The sequence below is a fragment of the Armigeres subalbatus genome, chromosome 3 (assembly GCF_024139115.2).
Source record: "Armigeres subalbatus isolate Guangzhou_Male chromosome 3, GZ_Asu_2, whole genome shotgun sequence".
Classification (NCBI taxonomy): domain Eukaryota; kingdom Metazoa; phylum Arthropoda; class Insecta; order Diptera; family Culicidae; genus Armigeres; species Armigeres subalbatus.
The window spans coordinates 328,567,504-328,595,269 of record NC_085141.1 but is presented as its reverse complement, the minus strand read 5'-3'; the positions used below and the strand labels follow the sequence as shown (position 1 = coordinate 328,595,269).

Sequence of the window (27,766 nt, the reverse complement as noted above, 5' to 3'; positions counted from 1 at the left end):
CCATCGGAAGATGCTTTGTTCATGGTGGAAATGAAATTACGGATCTAAGAAAAATGATCGCTCTGAAACATCGCCAGTCATTTAACTCGCTGCTCTTATTGGCATTTCACCAGTAACTAATTGAAGGTGTTTTATGTCACAATTTATAAATTTATAAATTGTTTCGAGTTTTTTTAACTCAAACTTAATGCAGTAGGGGAAGGTGGGGAGACTTGACTCCTTGGGAGACTTGATTCTCCCCTGTTTTATGAAGAACTGAACTGCCCATGATTGTTTGTAACACTCGCATTTTTGTTCATTTTGTAAAAAGCCTGTGAATCGTTCACAAAGCTCAGTTTAATGGATCTAATCCCACAACAGTAAAATAGGCTTTACTATCTTGCTTATCTGTGGTAAGCTGGAAATGATTGACTTTGTGGGGAGGATTGACAAACGATTTACAAAATCAACCAAAATACATGTCACAAATATGCGATCATGGGCAGTAAAGTAGTATTGTTATAGCGTATTTTTGCAAGAGATTCTCTAGATCAGCGGTTCTCAACCTTTTTCTTGAGAGGTACCCCTTCGAACTTTTGCATGAATTGAGGTACCCCTGCCGAAAATAGGCTTCCAATCCTCTTGAAAATGTAATTTCAAGCCCTTTTGAAGGGAAGCTCATTTAAAGTTTCAAGTCCCTTTAGAGCAGGCTTCCACGCCTCTTTATTAGAGGCTTCTGAGCCTTTTGTAGAGAGGCTTCCGAGCCTTTTGTAGAGAGGCTTCCGAGCCTCTTGAAGGCGGTTTTCGAGCCAAAGGAAGCTTCCGTTGCATCTTGAAAGAACGCTTCTGAGCCTCTTAGTAGTATGCATCCAAGCCTATTGAAAGAAGAATTCTGAGCTTCATGAAGCGAGGCTTCCGAGCCTCTTGAAAGAAGGCTTCCGAGCCTCTTGAGAGGAGGCTTCCGAGCCTCTTGAGAGGAGGCTTCCGAGCCTCTTGAGAGGAGGCTTCCGAGCCTCTTGAGAGCAGGCTTCCGAGCCTCTTGAGAGGAGGCTTCCGAGCCTCTTGAGAGGAGGCTTCCGAGCCTCTTGAGAGGAGGCTTCCAAGCCTCTTGAGAAGAGGCTTCCGAGCCTCTTGAGAAGAGGCTTCCGAGCCTCTTGAGAAGAGGCTTCCGAGCCTCTTGAGAGGAGGCTTCGAGCCTCTTGAGGAGGCTTCCAGGCCTCTTGAGAGGAGGCTTCCAGGCCTCTTGGAGGAGGCTTCCAGGCCTCTTGAGAGGGCTTCCAGGCCTCTTGAGGAGGAGGCTTCCAGGCCTCTTGAGGAGGCTTCCAGGCCTCTTGAGAGGAGGCTTCCAGGCCTCTTGAGGAGGAGGCTTCCAGGCCTCTTGAGAGGAGGCTTCTGAGCCTCTTGAGGAGGAGGCTTCCGAGGCCTCTTGAGAGGAGGCTTCCGGGCCTCTTGAGAGGAGGCCTGAGCCTCTTGGAGAGGAGGCCTGAGCCTCTTGAGAGGAGGCTTCCAGGCCTCTTGAGAGGAGGCCTGAGCCTCTTGAGAGGAGGCTTCCAGGCCTCTTGAGAGGAGGCCTGAGCCTCTTGAGAGGAGGCTTCCGAGCCTCTTGAGGAGGAGGCTTCCAGGCCTCTTGAGAGGAGGCCTGAGCCTCTTGAGAGGAGGCCTGAGCCTCTTGAGAGGAGGCTTCCAGGCCTCTTGAGAGGAGGCTTCCGAGCCTCTTGAGAGGAGGCCTGAGCCTCTTGAGAGGAGGCTTCCAGGCCTCTTGAGAGGAGGCCTGAGCCTCTTGAGAGGAGGCTTCCAGGCCTCTTGAGAGGAGGCTTCCGAGCCTCTTGAGAGGAGGCTTCCGAGCCTCTTGAGAGGAGGCTCTGAGCCTCTTGAGAGGAGGCTTCCAGGCCTCTTGAGAGGAGGCCTGAGCCTCTTGAGGAGGAGGCTTCCGAGCCTCTTGAGAGGAGGCTTCCGAGGCCTCTTGAGAGGAGGCTTCGGGCCTCTTGAGAGGAGGCTTCCAGGCCTCTTGAGAGGAGGCTTCCTGAGCCTCTTGAGAGGAGGCTTCCAGGCCTCTTGAGAGGAGGCTTCGGGCCTCTTGAGGAGGAGGCTTCCAGGCCTCTTGAGAGGAGGCTTCTGAGCCTCTTGAGAGGAGGCTTCCGGGCCTCTTGAGAGGAGGCCTGAGCCTCTTGAGAGGAGGCTTCCAGGCCTCTTGAGAGGAGGCCTGAGCCTCTTGAGAGGAGGCTTCCGAGCCTCTTGAGAGGAGGCTTCTGTGCCTCTTGAGAAGAGGCTTCCGAGACTCTTGAGAGGAGGCTTCCAGGCCTCTTGAGAGGAGGCCTGAGCCTCTTGAGAGGAGGCTTCCGAGCCTCTTGAGAGGAGGCTTCCTGAGCCTCTTGAGAGGAGGCTTCCGAGCCTCTTGAGAGGAGGCTTCCAGGCCTCTTGAGAGGAGGCTTCCGGGCCTCTTGAGAGGAGGCTTCGAGCCTCTTGAGAGGAGGCCTGAGCCTCTTGAGAGGAGGCTTCCGGGCCTCTTGAGAGGAGGCTTCCAGAGCCTCTTGAGAGGAGGCTTCTGAGCCTCTTGAGGAGGAGGCTTCCAGGCCTCTTGAGAGGAGGTTTCCGAGCCTCTTGAGAGGAGGCTTCCGAGCCTCTTGAGAGGAGGCTTCCGAGCCTCTTGAGAGGAGGCTTCCGAGCCTCTTGAGAGGAGGCTTCCAAGCTTCTTGAAAGGAGGCTTCCCTAACCTCTTGAGAGGAGGCTTCCGAGCCTCTTGAGAGGAGGCTTCCGAGCCTCTTGAGAGGAGGCTCCCGAGCCTCTTGAGAGGAGGCTTTCGAGCCTCTTGAGAGGAGGCTTCCGAACCTCTTGAGAGGAGGCTTCAGGCCTCTTGAGAGGAGGGCTGAGCCTCTTGAGAGGAGGCTTCCGGGCCTCTTGAGAGGAGGCCTGAGCCTCTTGAGAGGAGGCTTCGAGGCCTCTTGAGAGGAGGCCTGAGCCTCTTGAGAGGAGGCTTCCGAGCCTCTTGAGAGGAGGCATCCGAGGCCTCTTGAGAGGAGGCTTCTGAGCCTCTTGAGAGGAGGCTTGAGCCTCTTGAGAGGAGGCCTGAGCCTCTTGAGGAGGAGGCTTCCGAGCCTCTTGAGAGGAGGCTCTGAGCCTCTTGAGAGGACGCTTCCGAGCCTCTTGAGAGGAGGCTTCCGAGCCTCTTGAGAGGAGGCCTGAGCCTCTTGAGAGGAGGCTTCCGGGCCTCTTGAGAGGAGGCTTCCAGGCCTCTTGGAGAGGAGGCCTGAGCCTCTTGAGAGGAGGCTTCTGAGCCTCTTGAGAGGAGGCTTCCAGCCTCTTGAGAGGAGGCTTGAGGCCTCTTGAGAGGAGGCTTCCAGGCCTCTTGAGAGGAGGCTTGAGCCTCTTGAGAGGAGGCTTCCGAGCCTCTTGAGAGGAGGCTTCCAGGCCTCTTGAGAGGAGGCTTCCGGGCCTCTTGAGAGGAGGCTTCCAGGCCTCTTGAGGAGGAGGCCTGAGCCTCTTGAGAGGAGGCTTCCGAGCCTCTTGAGAGGAGGCTTGAGGCCTCTTGAGAGGAGGCTTCCAGGCCTCTTGAGAGGAGGCTTCCGGGCCTCTTGAAAGGAGGCTTCCGAGTCTCTTGAGATGAGGCTTCCGAGCCTCTTGAGAGGAGGCTTCCTGAGCCTCTTGAGAGGAGGCTTGAGCTCTTGAGAGGAGGCTTCCAGGCCTCTTGAGAGGAGGCTTCTGAGGCCTCTTGAGGAGGAGGCTTCCGAGCCTCTTGAGAGGAGGCTTGAGCCTCTTGAGAGGAGGCTTCCAGGCCTCTTGAGAGGAGGCTTCTGAGCCTCTTGAGAGGAGGCTTCCTGAGCCTCTTGAGAGGAGGCCTGAGCCTCTTGAAGGAGGCTTCCAGGCCTCTTGAAAGGAGGCTTCCTGAGCCTCTTGAAGGAGGCTCTGAGCCTCTTGAAAGGAGGCTTCCTGAGCCTCTTGAAAGGAGGCTTCTGAGCCTCTTGAAAGGAGGCTTGAGCCTCTTGAAAGGAGGCTCTGAGCCTCTTGAAAGGAGGCTTTCGAGCCTCTTGAAAGGAGGCTTTGAGTCTCTTGAAAGGAGGCTTTCGAGCCTCTTGAAAGGAGGCTTTCGAGGCCTCTTGAAAGGAGGCTGAGCCTCTTGAAAGGGAGGCTTTCTGGGCCTCTTGAAAGGAGGCTTTCCAGGCCTCTTGAAGGAGGCTTTCGAGCCTCTTGAAAGGAGGCTTCCGAGCCGCTTGAAAGAAAGCTTCCAGGTCTCTTGAAAGGAGGCTTCCGGGCCTCTTGAAAGGAGGCTTCCGAGCCTCTTGAAAGGAGGCTTCCGAGCCTCTTGAAAGGAGGCTTCCGGGCCTCTTGAAAGGAGGCTTCCGAGCCTCTTGAAAGGAGGCTTCCGAGCCTCTTGAAAGGAGGCTTTCGAGCCTCTTGAAAGGAGGATTCCAGGCCTCTTGAAAGGAGTCGTACGGGCCACTTGAAAGGAGGCTTACGGGACACTTGAAAGGAGGCTTCCAGGCCTCTTGAAAGAAAGCGTTCAGGCGTCTTGAAATGAGGCTTTCCGACCTCTTGAAAGGAGGCTTCTGAGCCTCATGAAAGGAGGCTTTCAGGCCTCTTGAAAGGAGGCTTTCGAGGCCTCTTGAAAGGAGGCTTTGAAGCCTCTTGAATGGAGGTTTCTTGACCTCTTGAAAGGAGGCTTTCGAGCCTTTTGAAAGGAGGCTTTCGAGCCTTTTGAAAGGAGGCTTTCGAGCCTTTTGAAAGGAGGCTTCCAGACCTCTTGAAAGGAGGCTTCCAGACCTCTTGAAAGGAGGCTTCCAGACCTCTTGAAAGGAGGCTTCCAGACCTCTTGAAAGGAGGCTTCCAGACCTCTTGAAAGGAGGCTTCCAGACCTCTTGAAAGGAGGCTTCCAGACCTCTTGAAAGGAGGCTTCCGAACCTCTTGAAAGGAGGCTTCCGAACCTCTTGAAAGGAGGCTTCCGAACCTCTTGAAAGGAGGCTTCCGAACCTCTTGAAAGGAGGCTTCCGAACCTCTTGAAAGGAGGCTTCCGAACCTCTTGAAAGGAGGCTTCCGAACCTCTTGAAAGGAGGCTTCCGAACCTCTTGAAAGGAGGCTTCCGAACCTCTTGAAAGGAGGCTTCCGAACCTCTTGAAAGGAGGCTTCCGAACCTCTTGAAAGGAGGCTTCCGAACCTCTTGAAAGGAGGCTTCCGAACCTCTTGAAAGGAGGCTTCCGAACCTCTTGAAAGGAGGCTTCAGAGCCTCTTTATTATTATTATTTATTTACATTCAACTGACCTGTGCTGGTCTTATTGAATTTCTTAACACTAATGTTCATCTTGTTCACAACTTCAGTATAACTACAATACAGACTGATAAATATGTTCTATGACAATAAAATAATGCAGATACAAGTGTATAGATAAATTACGTTACTTAAACAGAAATACATATTGGAACTAATTAATTGAACAGAAATAAAAACAGAAATTTTATTATCAGTATGCCACATTTCATCTACTTACAAAAATTCTATCATATTATATTTTAAACAAAAAAATCCATAAATCCATCGTTAGTGATATTACAATATGTTTCTATCTAAACAATTCAATTACCTATTTACTCTGTTTTGAAAATTCGGATTCCACGTTCTGCCGCCTAAATTTACAAACTCTCTAAATTTTATGCAAGTTGGCCATGTAGAAGAGCTCAAAGCTACAGATTTCCAACGAGAACTTAAAATGATTTTAAAGGAAGCATAATCAAGTAGTTTAATATTTTTCCACTTTGGAACTAACTTGAAAATAATAATTTCTTCATCGTTTCCAATTCCAACCGATTCTCGAACCAGCAAGTCAATTTCATGTTCAGTTACTAGACTATCGATATTAGTCAAAAACAATGAAAAATACTCCTTGCCACGGTCAGCAGACGAACAATTTTCCTCACGATGGTATTCTATTTCGCGTTCAGGGCCAGTGCCATCAAGAAGTTTTGTGGATGAGATTGGTGTTGAAGATTCCATGGTGGCATTCGATGTAATCACTGACAGTGCATTCACAATATCACTAATTTGAGATTTTATATCTGCTAGCTCGGACTCAATTACAGCTGGACGTGTAGGGTGAAGTTCATCCGATAAAGCAGTTGTACGCATTTTATAGAAGTGGTTTAGGCATACATCGCACATCCAAAGAATATTGTTGAACGTTAAGCTATCCGTGTGTTGCTCTGACAATCCAACACAAGCAGCATGGTAGCACTTGCTGCAGTCTCCTTCGCACACAACGAACGATTCACGTTTAGCGTCGATGGTAGAACAACATTTACCGCACTCCATTGTTTCGATAATGCGAAATATGGTATCGAAAAATCCAGGGAATTAAACGTTCGATTTTCTATTTTCTGCAGTTTTTTAGACGTATCTTTGATTATATCAATACGCCAACGGCTTTGAAGAATGCGATAACAGTAGTTTATCTCCGTAGAACCCACAATTCATGCAAAAACTTGTTAATTAGAAAGACGACACACTCTTTACACTTGCATGTATATCAAAACAAAACTTGTTAAAAACTTGAATGAAGGCTTCCGAGCCTCTTGAAAGGAAGCCTTCGAGCTGCTTGGAAGAAGGCTTCCGAGAGGCGTAAAAGGATGCTTCTAATCCTCTTACAACGAAGCAACCGAGGTTAAGTGAAAAAAAAATCATTTTGTTCATTCGATGTTTTGTTCGTTTGATCTTTTGTTCTGCAGCCCTTCATAAATTGTGCTGGTTGTGTCAATAGGGATTTATTGAACGCATTACATATTATGTACAATATAAATTTTTGAAAAAAAAAAATACACAATTATCAAAACTTTATCAATGAATTTTGATTGAAATTGTAATATGTCCGCCATTACGCATTTTTGTCCGAGGTACCCCCTAGGGCCAGCGAAGGTACCCCCAGGGATACATGTACCCCAGGTTGAGAACCGCTGCTCTAGATAAATAATTGTTATGTGTCGAGTTTTTTTTAATTGACAACCTTATTTACTCTATTATTTACTGTGTTTTGTTCCTCCTGAAGATGTTTTTAGTGGCCACGAAAAATTAGAACAACTTCTCCCCAATAATGACCAAATGCTATCATTTTTTCGTAGCACAAATCCGTAAATATGCTAAATGATCTTCACTGAAAAAAATTCATCCACCACAATTTCAGGATATTTGGATTTTGAGTTGTTGCCTCAATTTGAGGAGATTTTATCCCTCATTAGGCATCCATATAACATAAGAAAATTATTTTGAGCTTTTTAGTGGAATGTTTTCACCTGTCATAAGACGAGTTTAGACAATCCCATTGAATTCCACCACTTAATTGTATCTTGACAGATACGTATTTCGACCTCAAAGGTCGACCCTTTGAGGTCGAAATACGTATCTGTCAAGATACAATTAAGTGGTGGAATTCAATGGGATTGTCTAAACTCGTCTTATGACAGGATCCATATAACAATTAGTCTAAAAAAATCAAGAAAATGTATATTTATTTAGTAGATACCATAGGAAGGTGATCAAGTCTCCCCAATTTTGAAGATTGCATGCGCTGTTGAATTCCATAGCAAAAATCGTTCATGAATACGCACAGCAAGTCTGCATATTCAGTTCATTCAGCATAAAGTTCAGAGAGCATGGTCCTCATTACAAGCAGGATGTCGAGCGTTCAATCCCAGGCTCGTTGTACATGAATCTTCATAATTTTTGTATCGTTTTCTCAAACGATCCTACTGTTGTTCCTGTCTCACTAAAAATTCCAGAAACATCCGTAGAACCTATGACAAATCGTAGAGTTCTCTGCATCTTGCTTAAGTAGGTGTTCAGCTAATCCAATGATCGTAATTTTCACTCATTCTCACGAGAAGAGAATGCTCATTCACGCAGATTTTCGCCGAGAAATAATTTTCAGGAAAGAAAAACAGGTGTTAAGGACACTCATCACGGAATCCAAATTTCGAAGTACTGTCATTACCAATCTGAAATTATAAAAATGACAGTTGTGCGTTCCTTCCGTATCGAGTGGTGTGCCCTTGAAAACGCGAGTACTTCCAGATTTTGATTCAGTGAGGAGTGTCCTTAAGAGTGATAACCATATTTCGCTCACTTTCACTGGCGTAAAAATTTGATTTGCTTGAAGACTACTCATAGTTTTGAGTTGTCTTGATTTTTACTGATATTGATTAAATTTTCCGTGGGGTGCAAAGAGTGGGCAATAATTTTACTTAGTCATTAAGTAGCTAGAACTATTTTCATTTCTCTTCTGTGTTCGTTCTAAAAGAAAAGAGTGGTGAGTGAAAGGTGTTTTCTGCCACCAATTACGAATATTCTCCTTCGACCCAAAACGCTTGATTTTGTCTCATCGAACTTGCAATTGAAATTGGAAGTCACTATTTGGTCACTTTTTCTGCAACTGAAAGTCACTATTTGGTCCCTTTTTTCGTCAGCTTTGGTCACTAAAGTCACTATTTTGAGTGGCTTCGGTCGCTACCAGCCCTGCAGACATAACTAAATACTCATCCTACTCGATCGGGATTGCACAAAAACATTACGTGCGAAAGAATTGGTTTCAAAAGTAGATTGCGATAGCTCGGCTTTGTGCCTGATGGTGGAAATTTGATCTCATTAGTAGCCTTCTGAGTTGCGGAGGACGATGGAGGTCCTTCGTAGCTTAGTAGGGAAAGCACCTGTCTAGCGTACTGGTTTCGTGTGATCAAACCCCACCGAAGGAAGTGGTTATCCTCCAATACATTTGTCGAACTAAATCTTTCACATGTTGTGTAATTGCACAAATTGAGTTTCAGACATAACATTTAATTTTTATAGCGCTCTTGAAGACCATAATTTACTCTACAAGAGTGCAATAAATCCAGTATAAAACCAAAATGTTATTAGGGCTGTCTAAACGTAGCATAAGGTTTGTATGTTTGTATGAACATAATTTTACTTACTTCTTCTTCTTTCATATTATATCTTAAAAATGCGCATATAGAAACCCTCGAGTTGTAACCGCGAGAGACTGATTTTATAAAGATAGCTACACGAAACATGTAGAGTAGAGTGGGGCAAGAGTACGCACTTAGTTTTCAATCGATCATGTGGCCCTTATGAAGCAAGCTTCTGCATATCAAATCAGTGTCGATGATTCATATACTCTTCCTTTATGTTACCCAGTGGAAAAATATTGAAATTATTGAGATTCGTTTTAGTAGAACCCTTATTGCAAGACAAGTGAAAAACGCACTCTTACCCCACCGGTGGGGTAAAAGTGCGCATCGGGTGGGGTAAGAGTACGCATTTATCCAATCATGTGCTTTAAGTATATATTAACACAAATAAGAGTTAATAACATTTAATTGATGTTTAATGAGCATATATTAGGGAATGTTTAAAGATTACGTAACTTTAAAAGGGGGAAAGGGTCCTAAAAATGTGCACTTTTTTGCGAAAAACCATTGTTTTTTATATATACAAAAAACTACAGAGGTAAAAAATATATCAGGTTTCGCGTGGCGTATACAAAGACATTTTCCTTAAAGAAAGTCCACCAATCACGTAACGTAAAATTTGGCTATTTCATCATTCCTCCCCCCCTAGCTTACACTATTTGTATGAACCCTCTATGAAAATTATATGGATGGTCAGGTCATACATCTCGCAACCCCTCCCAGCTTAACGTTGCGTAATTTATGAATGTTTCTTTTGATTAAATGAAATTATCATTTAGATGAAATTGTGTTTTCATACTATGTTTAGGTGTACAACAAGTTCTAATACAATTTCATTAGTTAGCTTCATTGCTTTGTTCGCCAAGTACTTTCTAACACTGAATTACTTCAACTTATCCTAAAAACTTGTGATAATTTCGAATTCTGTCCCTTTTTTTTAGTTGTGGATCTTTACGCTTTGAAAGAAGTCTTATTTCGGCCGGAGATACGGGTTTGACATCATAACTTGAAGATTCATATGCGTACTCTTGTCCCACCGGTTCCTGCGTACTTTTACCCCACAGTCCCAAAAATTATTCAAGTAATGGTTTTGACTTCTTGGAAAACCAACCGGATTGGTGTTCTGTACCATAAAGTACTCTATACAATAGGTTATCGAAATGGTATAATGTTCACCTGATTGAACGTATATATGGTAATGAAATACTAGTTGCGGAAATCCAATTATTTTTAGCAAAATGACCAAAAAGTTATCTAACTCCATATCTCCCTTGTTATTTATTCAAATCGTTTACAATTACACATGATAATAGTTGGCCAGAATACCTGTCAAACTGATGCAGTGTTGCTAGTTTATCTTTTTTTATTACTTCAAAAAATCGAAAACGTACTCTTACCCCACGCGCACTCTTGCCCCACTCTACTCTATCGACCCCAAGCTATTGTACTGTCGAACAGGGCGATAACAACAGTGATCAATTTGGTTAATACCTGCATTTAATATTGGATGAGTTTCAATCAAAATTTGAGAATGTACATTGTTCACGCCAACGGAAATTTCTTTATTTTTACTCTATTTGCCCTTCTACTAATCTCAATCCATCGCGGATATTCCGGCTCTCTTATCCAACCAACATCCTTTCCTACACACACTACGACATTGAATAGAATCATGATGTAACAAGCTCTGGTCCTCACAAGTTCCAATCTCACGCTTCCACGGGTCTTCCTAAAACAATCGACCGCCAGCTAAGGGTTTTGTACTTAGCTGGTAGTGCAGCCTGGGCACTGTTGTCCTTCTGACATCAGCTAGAGTGAGGGGGTGCGACCAAGGGGATCATCGTCCCTAACCCCCAATCCCAAGGCATTAAGCAACCCGTGTCGAGTGGATGCATGGCCAGGGGGGCGAAATAATGAGCTAGGCCTTTAACGGAGCCTGTGGGGTACCTGGGTACCTCTTTTCTCGAGCAACTCGTGGGATCAAAATGGAAAACCAAGTCAATTCTTCAATTAGTGGTAGTAGTGTAGACGACAACCCCTTCGCAAGAGGTGGGTTGTCCAGGTCTCCGCCTAGGAGGCCAGAGGCAATAGTCGGCAGTTCGATGCGCAGGGCCAGCGTGGGCCACTTAACCTTTTCCCCGGCTACGCCGGTAGAGGTTATGGACGATCCATGGCTTGCGAGGGCGATGAATTGCAAACGCGATGGGCTTTCGGCCTTCGAGGTGGCGAACGGAGCAGACACAAAAACGAGGGAGATAGTCTCCAAGGAATGAGCTCCCTGGGGGCCGCTCCAAAACGCGGAGGGTTACTACCCCGAATAAGGGTAGTGGGGCTGGAAAGCTGAACCCCGGCCATGTACCTCCAAAACCGGGGAAGACCCGGGAAAGACGGTGGTAAGAGGTTACGGCAGGCTGAGAGCTCTCAGCCGCCCCAGACCAGGGAAATATAGAGGTGGATGACGCCTCCTGGACCCTGGTAAAGAACAAGAGAAAACCGAAGACGTCAAGGGCCGAAAAGAAGGCCCAGGTGAATGAGGGCAGCAAGAAGTCTAGGGTAGGCGCCAATCGCTCCAGGGGCGATGAGGAGTGACGTCAAGCTCGGTGAACTCGGCGCCGACGTATGTCGAATAAGACGTACCCGGACGGGCGAGATGATCCTCGAGCTGAAGCGGGGCGTCTCGCAAAAGGGCGCCGCCTACAAGAAGTTGGCGGAGGAAATCCTAGGCGAGACGGTCAAGGTGAGGGCACTCACGACGGAGGTGAATCTAAGGATTAAAGACCTGGACGAGATTATCGAAGTCGAAGAGCTCATCACGGCACTGCGGCGACAGTGTGAAGTGGAGACGCCCATCGCAGCCGTTCGGCTACGGAAAGGTCCGACAGGGACACAGGTAGCATTGGTTCGGCTATCTGTAGCGGAGGTCTCCAAGGTAGTCAAGTTAGGGAGCGTCAAAGCGGGATTTTCGGTGTGCCCTGTAGGCATATACGAGCAACCCGAAGTTTGCTTCAAGTGCCTGGAACCGGGGCACAAGCAATGGGACTGCAAAGGCCCTGACAGAAGCAAGCTCTGCCGACGCTGCGGATTGGAGGGACATAAGGCACAATGCTGGACGAGCCCTCCCAATTGTTCGATTTGTTTCAGCATAGCTGCGAACAGCAAGCACCCCATGGGGGGTTCGAAGTGCCCGGCGTTTAAGCGTGCTGCAAAATCACAGTGCAGGTAACGCAGCTAAAGCTGAACCACTGTGATGAAGCCCAGCAACTGCTGTGTCAGACAGTTGCTGAATGGGGGACGGATATCGCCTTCATAGCGGATCCTTACCGGGTACCCGCCAGGAACGGTAACTGGATCACCGATGGGTCTAAAATGGCAGCGATATGGACAACGGGGAAATACCCAGTCCAAGAGTTGGTGTCTTCGTCACACGAGGGCTTCTTCATTGCCAAAGTCAACGGGGTCCTCTTCTGCAGCTGCTATGCGCCTCCTCGATGGCCGATCGAGCAGATCGGTTGTATGCTGGATTGTTTGACGGCTAACTTGATGGGGTGTAGGCCGCTGGTGATAGCGGGGGGCTTCAACGCTTGGGCCGTGTAATGGGGAAGCCGATTCACGAATCAACGGAAGCAGATCCTGCTGGAATCACTGGCCATGTTGAATGTGGACTTGCTAATGTCGGTACCAAAAGTACTTACAGCTGGAACAGGGCCGAGTCGATTATCGACGTTACGTTCTGGAGCCCTGGCCAAACGAGTAGTTCGAACTGGAGGGTCTCACAGCGACCACCTGGCGGTTCGCTACAGTATCAACTATACGACCAGCATTCAGCGGACGGTAGAAGACGATACTTCGACGATGAGGTGTTTAAGGAAGCGCTCCGCTACGAGCACAATACTCTCTCGCGTGCATGCAATGCTACCATACCTAGGAAAGTCCACCCTTGGGAATGGGAGGCCACCGGCTTACTGATGGACTCAAGCAATTGCGAACCTGCGCCGCGCCTGCCTACGGGCACGGAGACGGATGCAACGAGCACACAAAGAAGAGGAGCGAGCGTGTTGAACGACGGGTGGCGTTCGTGGCTGCTAGAGCCGTTCTGAAGACTGAGACTAGATCACGCAAAAAAGCTTGCTTCGAGGGCCTGTGTCAAAGTGCCAACTCGAATCCATGGGCCTATAGGGTCGTAATGGCCAAGACACGTGGGGCGATGGCCCCTACGGAGCGGTCTCCAGAGATGCTAGAGAGGATCATCGCGGAGCTCTTCCCACGCCATGACCCAAGTCCCTGGCCTCACTTTGTGGAGCTGCCAGGGGCCAGGGTGGCCGACGAGGGAAGAGTAACTGTGGCGGAACTTGCGGGGATTGCACAGTAGAGTGATTCAAATTTTGACTTTTTTGCTCCCCGATGCTTAAACGATTGCATTTGCCATTTTAATAATCCTCCTAAATTTTAAGAAAATTTGGAAGTATTTTGATTGTGCACACGTCATTTAAAGTTTGTATGGAAATTACTGTGAAAACTGACCCTTATGTGAAAGACCGTTCCGTGAAATGGCCCATGAGCTATTTAAATATAGTCAACACATTGACTACTCAGAATACTTGTCAAGCTGAAAGGAAGGTTGTTGTTGCGAAGCGATTTATTGTTTGGAAGCAAAGTTATGAAAAAAACAAAAGTACTCATTATTGATATTGATGTTATTCTTTTACCTGTAAAATTGAATTTCTCACGATTCAGTATTTCCTTAATAACTTTTCTTGTAAGCATCAAATCGTTTCGCAACAAAGACGGCCTGTTTCCTTGTAAAATACGGCGGGGAAGGTGCTCGAGAAGATCATCCTCAACAGGTTGTTGATACGCACGGAGGGTGCGGATGGTCTATCGAGTAACCAATTTGGCTTCCGAAAGGGTAAGTCGACCGTAGACGCTATCTTATCGGTTACCAAATCCGCGGAGATAGCTATCCAGCGTAAGAGGAGGGGAGTTCGCTATTGTGCAGTAGTGACACTCGACGTGAGGAATGCATTCAATAGTGCCAGTTGGACAGCTATTGCACATGCGCTCCTGCGTCTTGGAATTCCCGAGTACCTGTACAAGATTCTCGGAAGCTACTTCCAAAATCGAGTACTGGTATACGACACGGAGTGCGTTGACATAACCTCAGGGGTTCCGCAAGGTTCCATACTGGGTCCTGTGTTATGGAACGTAATGTACGACGGTGTCTTGAGGTTGAAGTTCCCGGTGGGCGTATCGATCGAAGAGGTGGAGTTGGCTGCAGCCCACTCGATCGCAATTGTGGAGGAGTGGATGACCGTACGAAAACTATTTTTTTGTTAAATATCTTGGCTGTACATATGCACAGCACATGTTTCGAAAAGGACAAATTGATATGAAATTTGCGAAAAAGAATCCACGTGTCTTGAAGGGACTCGAACCCCCAACCTCCTACTCTCTAGATAGGCGTGATAACCCCTACACAACAAGACCACTTAAAGGTCACGTTTGCGGAAAAGCCATCAGAATCCGAGTACCAACCTCCACCGCGGTTAGCTCTTTTTTCAAATTGAATATCTTTCGGATGCTTGATTTGTCCAATCTCCACATGTGCTTTACTGTTGTATATCCACAGTCAAGCGAGTGCACATTGTTTATTAAACGAGAGGATCGCATTCTATGCCCCCAACAACGGGCTGGGCGGATTTGTATAGAGTGCGAATCACTCTGCTGTGCCAAAGTCTTGCTTGGCTAAAGCATTTGATGAGTTTGATTGCCTTACGCTTGCGGTCGCGTGTACTCAGACGACTAATGACGGTGGAAGACCGACACCTGATTACAATTAATTGTAGAGTATTCGGCAACTCGGCCGTACGAAAATAATTTTTTTGTTAAATATCTTGGCTGTACATATGCACAGCACATGTTTCTAAATGGACAAATTGATATGAAATTTGCGATAAAGAATCCACGTGTCTTGAAGGGACTCGAACCCTCAACCTCCTACTCTCTAGATAGGCGTGATAACCCCTACACAACAAGACCACTTAAAGGTCACGTTTGCGGAAAAGCAAAGTGGTTAAGGATAAGTACCTGAAAAATGAGTGACATTTTGTTGGGTGGGACAGACACACACACAGACATCACCTCAATTCGTCGAACTGAGTCGATCGGTATACAACACTATGGGTCTCCGGGCCTTCTATAAAAAGTTTGTTTTTGGAGCGATCATATAGCCTTTACGTATACTTAGTATACGAGAAAGGCAAAAAGGAGTGGATGAATTCCAGGAAGTTGGAACTGGCTCACCATAAGACTGAGGTGGTTGTTGTTAACAACCGAAAGTCGGAGCAACAAGCATTATAACAAGAGTGATCAATTTGGTTAATATCTATTTTAATATTGGATGGGTTTCAATCAAAATTTGAGCATGAACATTGTTCGCACCAACGGAAATTTATTTATTTTTACTCTATTTGCCCTTCTACTAATCTCAATCCACCGCAGATATTCCGGCTCTCTTAATCAACTAACATCCTTTCCTACACACACCACGACAATGAATAGAATCATGATGTAACAAGCTCTGGTCCTCACAAGTTCCAATCTCACGCTTCCACGGGTCTTCCTAAAACAATCGACCGCCAGCTAAGGGTTTTGTACTTAGCTGGTAGTGCAGCCTGGGCACTGTTGTCCTTCTGACATCAGCTAGAGAGAGGTGGTGCGACCAAAGGGACCATCGTCCCTAACCCCTAATCCCAAGGTGTTAAGTGACCCGTGCCGAGGGGATGCATGGCCAGTAGGGCGAAATAATGAGCTAGGCATTTAACGGAGCCTGTGGGGTACCTGGGTACCTCTTTTTCCGAGCAACTCGTGGGATCAAAATGGAAAACCAAGTCAATTCTTCAATTAGTGGTAGTAGTGTAGACGACAACCCCTTCGCAAGAGGTGGGTTGTCCAGGTCTCCGCCTAGGAGGCCAGAGGCAATAGTCGGCAGTTCGATGCGCAGCGCCAGCGTGGGCCACTTAACCTTCTCCCCGGCTACGCCGGTAGAGGTTATGGACGATCCATGGCTTGCGAGGGCGATGAACTGCAAACGCTATGGGCTTTCGACCTTCAAGGTGGCGAACGGAGCAGACACAAAAACGAGGGAGATAGTCTCCAAGGAATGAGCTCCCTGGGGGCCGCTCCAAAACGCGGAGGGTTACTACCCCGAATAAGGGTAGTGGGGCTGGAAAGCTGAACCCCGGCCATGTACCTCCAAAACCGGGGAAGAAAGGACCTGGAAAGGTCCGTCCACCCGGGAAAGATGGTGGTAAGAGGTTACGGCAGGCTGAGAGCTCTCAGCCGCCCCAGACCAGGGAAATATAAAGGTGGATGACGCCTCCTGGACCCTGGTAAAGAACAAGAGAAAACCGAAGACGTCAAGGGCCGGGAGTGGATGAATTCCAGGAAGTTAGAACTGTCTCACCACAAGACTGAGGTGGTTGTTGTTAACAACCGAAAGTCGGAGCAACAAGCATTCACCTCTGAACGCTCCATCAAACTCTTGGGGGTAATGATCGACGATAAGCTCACCTTTGGTAGCCACGTCAATTACGCCTGCAAGCGTGCCTCCACAGCTAGAGTGGCATTGTCCCGGATGATGTCCAATAGCTCTGCGGTTTATGCCAGCAAGCGCAAGCTTCTGGCTTGTCGCTCTGTCCATACTGAGGTATGGGGGGCCAGCTTGGGGCACGGCCCTGCGTATTAACTGCTACAGAACGAAGTTAGAAAGTACGTATAGGCTCATGTGCCTAAGAGTTGCGAGCGCGTAGCGTACCGTGTCGCTCGATGCACTTTGCGTCATCACCGGTATGATGCGGTATGATTGACATCGTTATCGGTGAAGACATAGAGTGCTTCGAAATGCGCGGCACGAGAGGCGTCCGTAGGACTGTCAGGTTGACTGTCACTCGGCCTCGCCCGAATGTCCGGTGTGTGCAGGTTTAGAGGGAATGGCGGAACACGTGTTGTTCGTGTGCCCACGTTTTCGCACAATGCGTGACCACATGCTTGCCACATGTGGTGGTGGTCTGGACACTACCCCGGACAACCTAGTCCGGAGGATGGGTAAAGATGAAGTTGGTTGGAACGCCGTTTTATCGGCTATCGTCCAAATCGTCTCGGAGCTACACAGAAGGTGGCGCGTGGACTCAAGGATGGCTAGTTCAGGCGCAAACAAGAGGTGGTCCAAGTGTCGGAGTCGGCTTTATGGGTCATACCGGTGGTTCGAACTCGATCCTTTTATCGAACAAGTGGCCGAGCGAAGAACAACATGGTATCGTCGCTTTCGCTTTGTCGGTCAACCGGGTGGTTTCCGAGCCCGAGGACGAAAAGGGGTCCTCGTCAAAGCTAGGACGGGCGTAGGCACCGCGTCGGCAAGTCCCTCTGTGTGTTGGCGAATTGGCCCTATCGCAGAGAGGTCAATTTGTGGTGCACGCGGCATCATCATTCTTGATACCAGTCGTGCAGAGGGAAGCAGGCGCGAAGTCGACCCTTCCCACCTTCCGAGACAAAAGATATGTTTTGTAAATTGAGATATTGTTACGACACAAATTATAACAATGTGCACTCGCTTGACTGTGGTTATACAACAGTAAAGCACATGTGGAGACTGGACAAATCAAGCATCCGAAAGATATTCAATTTGCAAAAAAAGAGAGCTAACTGCGGTGGAGGTTGGTACTCGGATTCTGATGGCTTTTCCGCAAACGAGACCTTTAAGTGGTCTTGTTGTGTAGGGGTTATCACGCCTATCTAGAGAGTAGGAGGTTGGGGGTTCGAGTCCCTCCAACCTCCAAGACACGTGGATTATTTTTCGCAAATTTCATATCAATTTGTCCAGTTCGAAACATATGCTGTGCATATGCACAGCCAAGATATTTAACAAAAAAATGGTTTTCGTACGGTCGAGTTGCCGAATAATATGCAATTAACAAATTATAAGTTTTTAGGTTTATTCGCGTTTATGCCACAGATCCAATTTTGAGCTAAATAACATAAAGCTAAAAAAGGATTCTAGTCGTTTTCCAGTGTGCTATCGAGTTTCCATAATGCTAAAACATCTCGTTATTCTTGTACCTCTTCGAGCATACTCGAATGATGAGTCGTTTTCGAGATCGAATCGAAAGACTTAATGCCAAACATGTTCGACTCGATAGAATTTCGTTCGAATCGAGATGCGCAATGCCACCCCAACATTCGAGAAATGATAATAATAATTATCATCATCGTTGAGTTCAGTTTTCCTGGAAGTCTTACGGTTTTATGTTGCTTGACGTTAGACGTTCCTCATATCCAGAGGCACATCCACGTTCCAAAACGTGGGTAGGACAAACAGGAGAAATGTCGATTTAGATGACAGTCCTGGTGTTGAGAAATCGATGCCCATTTTACATATAAACAATTCTAAATATAAAAATTAATTCGCCAATCTTTTCTACAAGAGGGATGGTAATATATAAGCCTTGGAAATTAACTAAATATTTCATTTTACGACGCTACTTCAAGACGCAAAGATGAAAACAATCGCTATCAATGCGTATTTTAAAACGATAACGCGTGCGGTCAAAGTGTTTCACTTGATAAACGAAAGCACACTCCATCGCGTACACTGGGTTGCTTTTTACGTTCTAACCGGATTTCGGGACTTACGCGGATTTTTCGTCAAGTTTTTTAACGCGGTTTATAAAAAGGATCTGGGAACACGTGGAAACGGAGAAAAATCGATTAAGTCGTTTTTTTACGCGGTTTTTAGGAGTTACGCGTTTTTTACGCAACTTTAACTTAACGCTCCAACAGCTTGTAAAGAATCACCCTTTTTTCGACAGAAATGACGCGTTCTAGAAGTGCACGACCCATAAACTTTACTGTCTCGTGACTAGGGAAAAAATAACCCACACATTACTCGCCCGGTGGGCGCTGAATATTCTCAGTATATTGGTTATAGAACTGCCCGTGAAATAAAGAAGGAGAAAGTCTGGTAAAACTATATTTTTTTAGAAATATGTTTCTAAAACTATTGTGTTTCAGTCATCATGTATGTATTGTATATAAAATCAAAGATTTTTTAAATTTTGTTCATTTGAACTGTTGTCCATTCTCCCTCAGAAACTTTCAGAAAATTATACGAATCCACTCCCAGGAAATCGAATGATAGTCAATCAATCCTTTGGGGAACAGAACCAGAACCCCTTGTGGACTAGATTTCGTGCGGGTTTGAGGATTTTTGTGATGTCTTAGATGAGTTCTTTCAGGTTTCTATAAAAAAAAAATCCCGCAGACTTCTATTATTCTATTTAAACGAATTCAACATTGAACTCCCTAAAATTTGATTATATTTTTGTAGAACTAGTAATATCAGACCTACCAGACAGTATTGCAACTAAAATATTTACCTAAATGATATGTTCTCAACAGAATCATGGGTAGGACAATGCCTTGAATGTCCCACCCAGGAAAATTCGTGCCTAGGACATGTCCTACTTGCCCTACCCACTCCTGGCGCCACTGCTCATATCCCTCAGGCCTAAACGCTAATGACACGCAGGGCTAATGACATTGCGACCCCCACTCCATCGGTGTATTGTAGGACTTAAGAATCATGAAAAAACTTCAAGTTTCATTGCATTGCAAACAAAATAAAATCATCCTCAGCATACTTCGACATAAACACTTCACGGCAAATGAGCATTCCAAATCTTCTTCTTATTCTATCTTCGTTTCTTCTTCTCTTCTATCTTATATTCTTATTCTTTTCTTCCCTATATAAAAATGATTTTACAATTTCTTTGAGGCAATATAACTCGCGTGGACCAAGTTGCAAGACTTCTTTACTAATCGATTCGTCTTGGGATTAGCTGTATTTACAGGGTGGCCAAAACCGGGAATCAGATAGAACCGGGAAAAACCGGGAAATAACCGGGAATTTGATTTTAAGTTTTGTTTCGATAGATTAAATAAAAGCTATAATCAACTAATTGTAATTAACTTCTTGTCTGTTTAAAAAAAATCTGATAATTGTTTACATTTTTATCTAAATTCTAGGTTTCATGAAATGTTCATACTTAAATCATTTCACAGATTTCTGTGAATTTTGCTTCAATTTACCGAAATCTCAACAGCAGATTTGTTCGGTAATTATTTCATCAAATTTTCGGCGATTTTTCCTTTGTTCAACTGTTAAAACCACCAAAAATCTGTAAAATTATTCACCGAACAGTTCTGCTGTTGAGATTTCGGTGAAATTTCACAGAAATCTGCGATTTATTTTAAGTGTGTTGTTTGAATGAGTTTTGTTATCAAATTGTTATAGTTTTTTATTGGGATGTACATTTTTATAAGGAATTTTCATGAGCTCAGGAATCCCAAATTTTCCGTGGTTTCTTAACAGTTGAATAATTTATTCATATAACAACACAGAAATTCCTCGAAAATCATAGGTTTTAGAAATCACGTCTTAACTCAAGAATTATGTTTACAGAAATTTATCAATCTTTTAAAAAGTCGGATTTTCTGGAAAATTTTGCCTTCAGTATTGAGGATTATGAGTTTGAGTCCCGGCACGGCAAATGCTGGGTAAAGCGTACCATTGGTACTTCGCATACCTGAAGGAATAAAATAGACCCCATATCGCGGTCCTTAGCCTCTTACCCAGCAACTCCTATCCCTACCTCCCCGCGGTGCTGGCCGGGATACGAGCAACCTTAGGGAAGATTGGGTAACCAACCCCGGTGGGAACTATGGTCGTATGCTGACAGGGAAGGGGGGGGCTTGCTCCTCTCCGGAGGTGCAAATCTTATTGAGCGTCTGTTCTCCATGTCAGGATCGGCTCACAACAGCGTCTGTTCTCCATGTTAGGGGCGGCTGATCATCGTCCGAGTGCCAGCGAGGGACTCTAAGTGAAACTGTGCACCATGGTCCACCGGAAATAAGGAGGAATGGTCCTCCGGAAATTTAGGAGGTTTGGTGTCAGGCCCTGCAAGCCAGCCTTTAAAAAATCATAAGCAACGAACAATCAACAAGAGAGTACGGACCGGAACCATCGGCGAAGACCACTGCGACGAAAAGGGACTAGCGATTGGAAACTCGGTTCGTGGAACTGCAAATCTCTCAACTTCATCATACTCGCCGATGTGCTCAAGGACCGTGGATTCGGCATCGTAGCGCTGCAGGAGGTTTGTTGGAAGGGATCAATGGTGCGAACGTTTAGAGGTAATCATACCATCTACCAGAGCTGCGGCAACACACACGAGCTGGGAACAGCTTTCATAGTGATGGGCGATATGCAAAGGCGCGTGATCGGGTGGTGGCCGATCAATGAAAGAATGTGCAGGTTGAGGATCAAAGGCCGGTTCTTCAACTTCAGCATAATCAACGTCCATAGCCCACACTCCGGAAGCACTGATGATGATAAGGACGCATTCTACGCGCAGCTGGAGCGTGAGTACGACAGCTGCCCAAGCCACGACGTCAAAATCATCATAGGAGATTTGAACGCTCAGGTTGGCCAAGAGGAGGAGTTTAGACCGACTATTGGAAAGTTCAGCGCTCACCTGCTGACGAACGAAAACGGCCTACGACTAATTGATTTCGCCGCCTCCAAGAATATGGCCATTCGCAGCACCTACTTCCAACACAGCCTCCCGTATCGGTGGAGAGATCACCACTGCAGACAGAATCACAAATCGACCACGTTCTGATTGATGGACGGCACTTCTCCGACTTATCGACGTCAGGACATATCGTGGCGCTAACATCGACTGTGACCACTATCTGGTGATGGTTAAACTGCGCCCAAAACTATCCGTCATCAACAACGTTCGGTACCGACGACCGCCGTGGTACGACCTAGAGCGACTGAACCAACCTGATGTCGCCACTGCATACGCGCAGCATCTCGAGGCAGCGTTGCCGGAAGAGGGTGAGCTCGATGGGGCCCCTCTTGAGGACTGCTGGAATACAGTCAAAGCAGCCATTAACGACGCAGCGGAGAACAACGTCGGGTATATGGGTCGAAGTCGACGGAACGATTGGTTCGACGAAGAGTGCAGACAGATTCTGGAGGAGAAGGACGCAGCGCGGGCGGTCGCGCTGCAGCAAGGTACCCGGCAGAACGTGGAACGTTATAGACGGAAGCGGAGACAACAGACCCGCCTTTTCAGGAGAAGAAACGCCGCCTGGAAGAAGCGGAGTGCGAGGAGATGGAACAGCTGTGCCGTTCTCAAGAAACACGCAAGTTCTACCAGAAGCTCAACGCATCCCGCAAAGGCTTCGTGCCGCGAGCCGAAATGTGCCGGGATAAGGATGGGAGCATCTTGACGGACGAACGTGTGGTGATCGAAAGGTGGAAGCAGCACTACGAGGAACATCTGAATGGCGCGGAGAGTACAGGCAGTGAAAGTCAAGGCAGCGGAGGAGATGACTACGTCAGTTCAGCGGACGATGGAAGCCAACCAGCCCCCACCTTGAGGGAAGTTAAGGATGCCATTCAACAGCTAAAGACCAATAAAGCAGCTGGTAAGGATGGTATCGGAGCTGAGCTCATCAAGATGGGCCCGGAAAAGCTGGCCACTTGCCTGCACAAACTGATAGTCAGAATCTGGGAAACCGAACAGCTACCGGAGGAGTGGAAGGAAGGGGTTATATGCCCCATCTACAAGAAGGGCGACAAACTGGAGTGTGAGAACTTTCGAGCGATCACCATCCTTAATGCCGCCTACAAAGTGATATCCCAGATCATCTTCCGTCGTATGTCACCATTAGTGAATGAGTTCGTGGGAAGTTATCAAGCCGGCTTCGTTGACGGCCGCTCGACAACGGACAAGATCTTTACTGTACGGCAAATCCTTCAAAAATGCCGTGAATACCAGGTCCCAAAGCACCATCTGTTCGTTGATTTCAAGGCGGCATACGACAGTATAGACCGCGTAGAGCTATGGAAAATTATGGACGAGAACAGCTTCCTTGGGAAGCTTACCAGACTGATCAAAGCAACGGTGGATGGTGTGCAAAACTGTGTGAAGATCTCGGGCGAACACTCCAGTTCGTTCGAATCGCGCCGGGGACTAAGACAAGGTGATGGACTTTCGTGCCTGTTGTTCAACATTGCGCTAGAAGGTGTCATGCGGAGAGCCGGGTGTAACATCCGGGGTACGATTTTCAACAGATCCAGTCAATTTATTTGCTTCGCGGATGACATGGACATTGTCGGCCGAACATTTGCAAAGGTGGCAGAACTGTACACCCGCCTGAAACGTGAAGCAACAAAAGTTGGACTGGTGGTGAATGCGTCAAAGACAAAGTACATGCTTGTGGGCGGAACCGAGCGCGACAGGGCCCGCCTGGGGAAGCAGTGTTACGATAGACGGGGATACCTTCGAGGTGGTCGAGGAATTCGTCTACCTCGGATCCTTGCTAACGGCTGACAACAACGTTAGTCGTGAAATACGAAGGCGCATCATCTGTGGAAGTTGGGCCTACTACGGGCTCCAGAAGAAACTGCGGTCCAAAAAGATTCGCCACCGCACCAAATGTGTCATGTACAAGACGCTTAAAGACCGGTTGTCCTCTACGGACATGAAACATGGACAATGCTCGAGGAGGACTTGCAAGCACTCAGAGTATTCGAGAGACGGGTGCTTAGGACCATCTTTGGCGGTGTGCAAGAAGACGGTGTGTGGCGGCGAAGAATGAACCATGAGCTCGCCCAACTCTACGGCGAACCCAGTATCCAGAAGGAAGCTAAAGCCGGAAGGGTACGATGGGCAAGACATGTTGCAAGAATGCCGGACAGCAACCCTGCAAAGATGGTGTTCGCTTCCGATCCGGCAGGTACGAGACGGCGTGGAGCGCAGCGAGCGAGATGGGCAGACCAGGTGCAAAACGACTTGGCGAGCGTGGGGCGTATCCGAGGTTGGAGAGATGCGGCCTCGAAACGTGCATTGTGGCGCCAAATTGTTGATTCAGTGTTATCTGTTTAGATGTTAACTAAATAAATGAATGAGTTTGAGTCCCATCGAAGGAAAGTGATTACCTCCAATACACTTTTCAAATCAAAATCTTCCACATATTGTACTTATTTACATCGGTGATTTTCAGAGAAGTGTAAATAAATAAAAACTAATCTCAAGTGCCAGAGATTTCAGAAATTTCAGGAATAAATTTTTCAGTTCAAATATTGAAGAAATCATAATCGATAATCCTTTTGCTTCTAAGATCCTTTTACGTATCCCAGATTTCTTCTCGAAATACAAATACATTAGCTCTTAAATCTGCTTAGTGTTATATGTTTCTTAGTTAAAACTTCTAAATTGTTTCTATTTAAGAAAACACACTTACCGTCTATAAATCTGATTGGTAATTTAAGAAAATTATATCAGCATTACAGAATTTACAATATATCAAAAATTATTCTAAAGCTAAGATATTAAACTGGAGTCTTAGAAATATATCTGAATTTAAGGTTTTTTTTCGAACACATTTCTTATAAAATGCTTTCTTTAAAAACATCAAGCATTTTAAAATCTGCTTTGAAATTCTCGGAGAAATCTGACAATAATATTTCTTGAACTGTCTCGTTTTTGAATAATGATTCGTTTTTGATTAATGAACGTTTTGAAATCATTTAATTTTTCTTAAATCAATCCTATCTCAAGTTCCTAAAGCATGTTATTTTTTTTTAACTTGATAAGGCGTTATTTTGAGCAAGTTTATAACAACGGAATACGAATGCCTTATTGAGTTCATATTAAATAGAAGTGCTTAGTGGTAGATGTTATTATTTTTCTGAAGAACACTTTAATGTTTTTTCAAGAAAATTATTTTGCTTGAAAAATCTTTGATATATTAATCACAATTTGGATCAAAATTATATAATGAGCTCGTTTTTTTTTCAAATGAGAATTTACAATGGAAAATAATTGATAGCAATGCTTCTATCACTTACCAGAGATTCGCTTTAATTAACGTGTTGCCAATGGTATAAAAAAGATAAAACGAATGCAGAAATAGCTTTGATTCACTTCTGACAGTGACTGCTAAAATGGTCAAGATGAAGGTACTTATAGGATGAAGATGGAAACGATCTGGAATTAAACCCATGGCGTATAGAGCAGGAACGAGCAGTTGTCTTATAACTGAAAAAAGCGTCACAGCGGAATTTTATTGAAGGGCGGTTTATTAACACATTACCATAGATATTGTTTTCTTTGATTTATTTAGGATGTATTATTATACAGTTCCACAGATTTTGATGGTGAATTTAAGTCACATAAAACGATCGAAAAGATGTCGCGTAAAACAAGGATGGTTATTCCACGGATAGATTTGTCAAAGGTATACCTCATTCCTCGATCATGTCTTCTCTCGATACACTTGCTGGAAAAGTTCAATAATTTGAACCGGGAAAAACCGGGGAAAACCGGGAATTCCAAAATAGAAATTGAGTGGCCACCCTGTATTTATATACATGAAAATTTAGAACATTTCGCTGGGAAAGATGTATAAATATAAAAATACTACATTTTTATACGTTATGAAGAAAATCATCAAGCTCGAATTGAAATCGATCTAGAGTGCGACGCTGTCAACAGTTAAAAGATTGACAGGTCGATAAAAAAACAACCCGAGCAAGATCGGACAGGTTCGCCTAATAGGTAGTTAACGATAGATTGATAAAATCAATTGTTATGTAAATTTCTAATCGGTTGGTAGGAGAATAAAAATGAAAATCGGTTGAAAAATGTATGACTTTGATATTAGCTACTGTAGAAAAACGGGATCAGGAATAGGCCAAGCCAGGATATTCTTTACACAAACACAGAAATATTGATTTACAATTAAACGTTTTATTCCACCAGACTGCATTACATGCGTCCTACTAGTTTTGCTCTTCCTCACTAACTGACTCTTGTTCTAGTTACCGCCTACTATTATCTTCCCTACAGCTACTAAGACTATCAATTTTTCGTTACGCGGTGTTTTAAATTTTTTTAAATGTACCTCTACATCTGTATCGAAACCAAAGAAGTATTTAACTTAAAAAAATCACTTATGATCTCTTTGTATACTCAAGATATGTTTGATACATGAGAGAGACGTTTTTCACTGACGTTATCAATAATTAATGGATTCAGAGCGTGGGATACAACACTCCATGATAAATTCATTAAAAAAAATCACATTACACATCATTTAGGGAGGTTTACACATTACACATCTGCGCGAAAAAACGTTGTCCCCAATGGCAAATAAGCGAATACAATTCTGTTCTAATTCTGTTTATTCGAACTTGTATCAGGTTGTGATAAACTAGTTTATGCCTCTTATTTACCGTCTACCATTACCCCCGTAACGCTGGGTAGACACCTTTGCGTGGTGTGTTACGGTGTAAGATCTACCAGGGTCACATTGTCAGCTACAGGCAAATCCTGACCCAACGAATACCTTCCCCAATATCCAACACCGTGGTACTTATGTCGCTGTGTCGGGGGCCTCTCATTAAGTAAGTACTACATCAACACTTCCTTCCCCTCCCAAGTTACGGTGAAGATGGGCATGGCCAGGAGTAGTAATCCTCATGCTTTTGTGATTTTTATCCTAGATTGAAATCAAGGACCAAACCCACCTTGATTTCTGATAGCAATCTGAATAAGGATTTCAAAAGAAAAACATGAGTATCACTAGTGTCCAATCTACTAAGTACACCGTAACTATGCTATGCTATGCTTATTTACCGTCTACCATTATCGATTGAGAACGAATTATAGGGGAACGGTTCGGCACTTCATCTCATAGCTCCCATTTCCATCCCATCAAAAACAAAGAAATGAAAATATGTTTTTCAGCAGTGAGCACGCATGTTAGCAAAAAGAAAGGACAAGATTGGTGCTGTATTTTTCTGTTTTGCGATGAAATGAATATAAGTTCAGTGAGATAGTTCCCCGTCACAGTCCGACTTGGTAACACACAATTATACACATTTTTAGACTTCTTCAATCCACATAATTTACACTATCGATCACGTGAAAGAAAACAGCTCACATCATATCGCGACAAACTTGTTAAATAAAATTAACCGTTCAGCATATTTTAATCAGCAATCGTAATCCAATGCACGAGCACTTACCTGCGTTCACGATGTCGCCTAACCAAAGCAAGGCACAGATGCACAAAGAGAACCGCGCCATTTCTTCAACTTGTGAACGGATTTCACGATTGACAAAATCTAATCCCAACCGAAGATCGCGTTATAACTCTGCTCCTGACGATCGCTCGATTGGTTCTGATCATCACACGTTATGATTTCCGTTAGTACCCGTTTGATTTCTGCGCTCACGTTTATTTATTTTTCCCCAGGGACTATAAGTTTGCTGCGCTTGGTATTCCGATCTGATTGATACGTACGTATACAAACAATATTGTTCGGTTAAACTGATTAATCGATGTGTAATTATTAGACTAGACAAGTACCCTGAGAAATATAATCTTGATTAGTTGTTTCCAATGAGGTGTGAAGTAGTAACCGGTTTATTTGCCAAACACTAGAAAGGGAAATGTGGTCACGACGAATGAATAAAAGTTTCATAATCAATCTAAGCGTTAGGTTCTTCGAGGTATTATGTATGAATTGATCAACTATTTTGCAAACTATTTTTTTGGGGGAAGCCATATCGCAAGGAATCAGTTACTTTATCTATCATCATCATATAAGAAAGATAATTAACATTTATGTCGTTAAATCTAAATCATATTAATTGTTGTCGATTGAGCATTTATTATCAACAGCTATGTGATAAACTATAGTATTAA

General features: G+C 45.1%; 1 protein-coding gene across 3 annotated transcripts in view; it reads right to left on the bottom strand.

Annotated features, from left to right (window-relative positions):
• The window catches only part of LOC134225606 (phospholipase A1-like), a 42,583-nt gene extending 15,076 nt beyond the window's left edge, over positions 1–27,507 (bottom strand). The window contains exon 1 of one of the 3 annotated variants that reach the window (XM_062705811.1): positions 27,084–27,507. In XM_062705811.1, the coding sequence (XP_062561795.1) occupies positions 27,084–27,144 (61 nt within the window). In that variant the 5' untranslated portion in view covers positions 27,145–27,507. The remainder of the gene's footprint in view (positions 1–27,083) is intronic. The other 2 variants (XM_062705810.1, XM_062705809.1) reach the window with 2 other exon arrangements.
• Between the last annotated feature and the right edge of the window lie 259 nt (positions 27,508–27,766).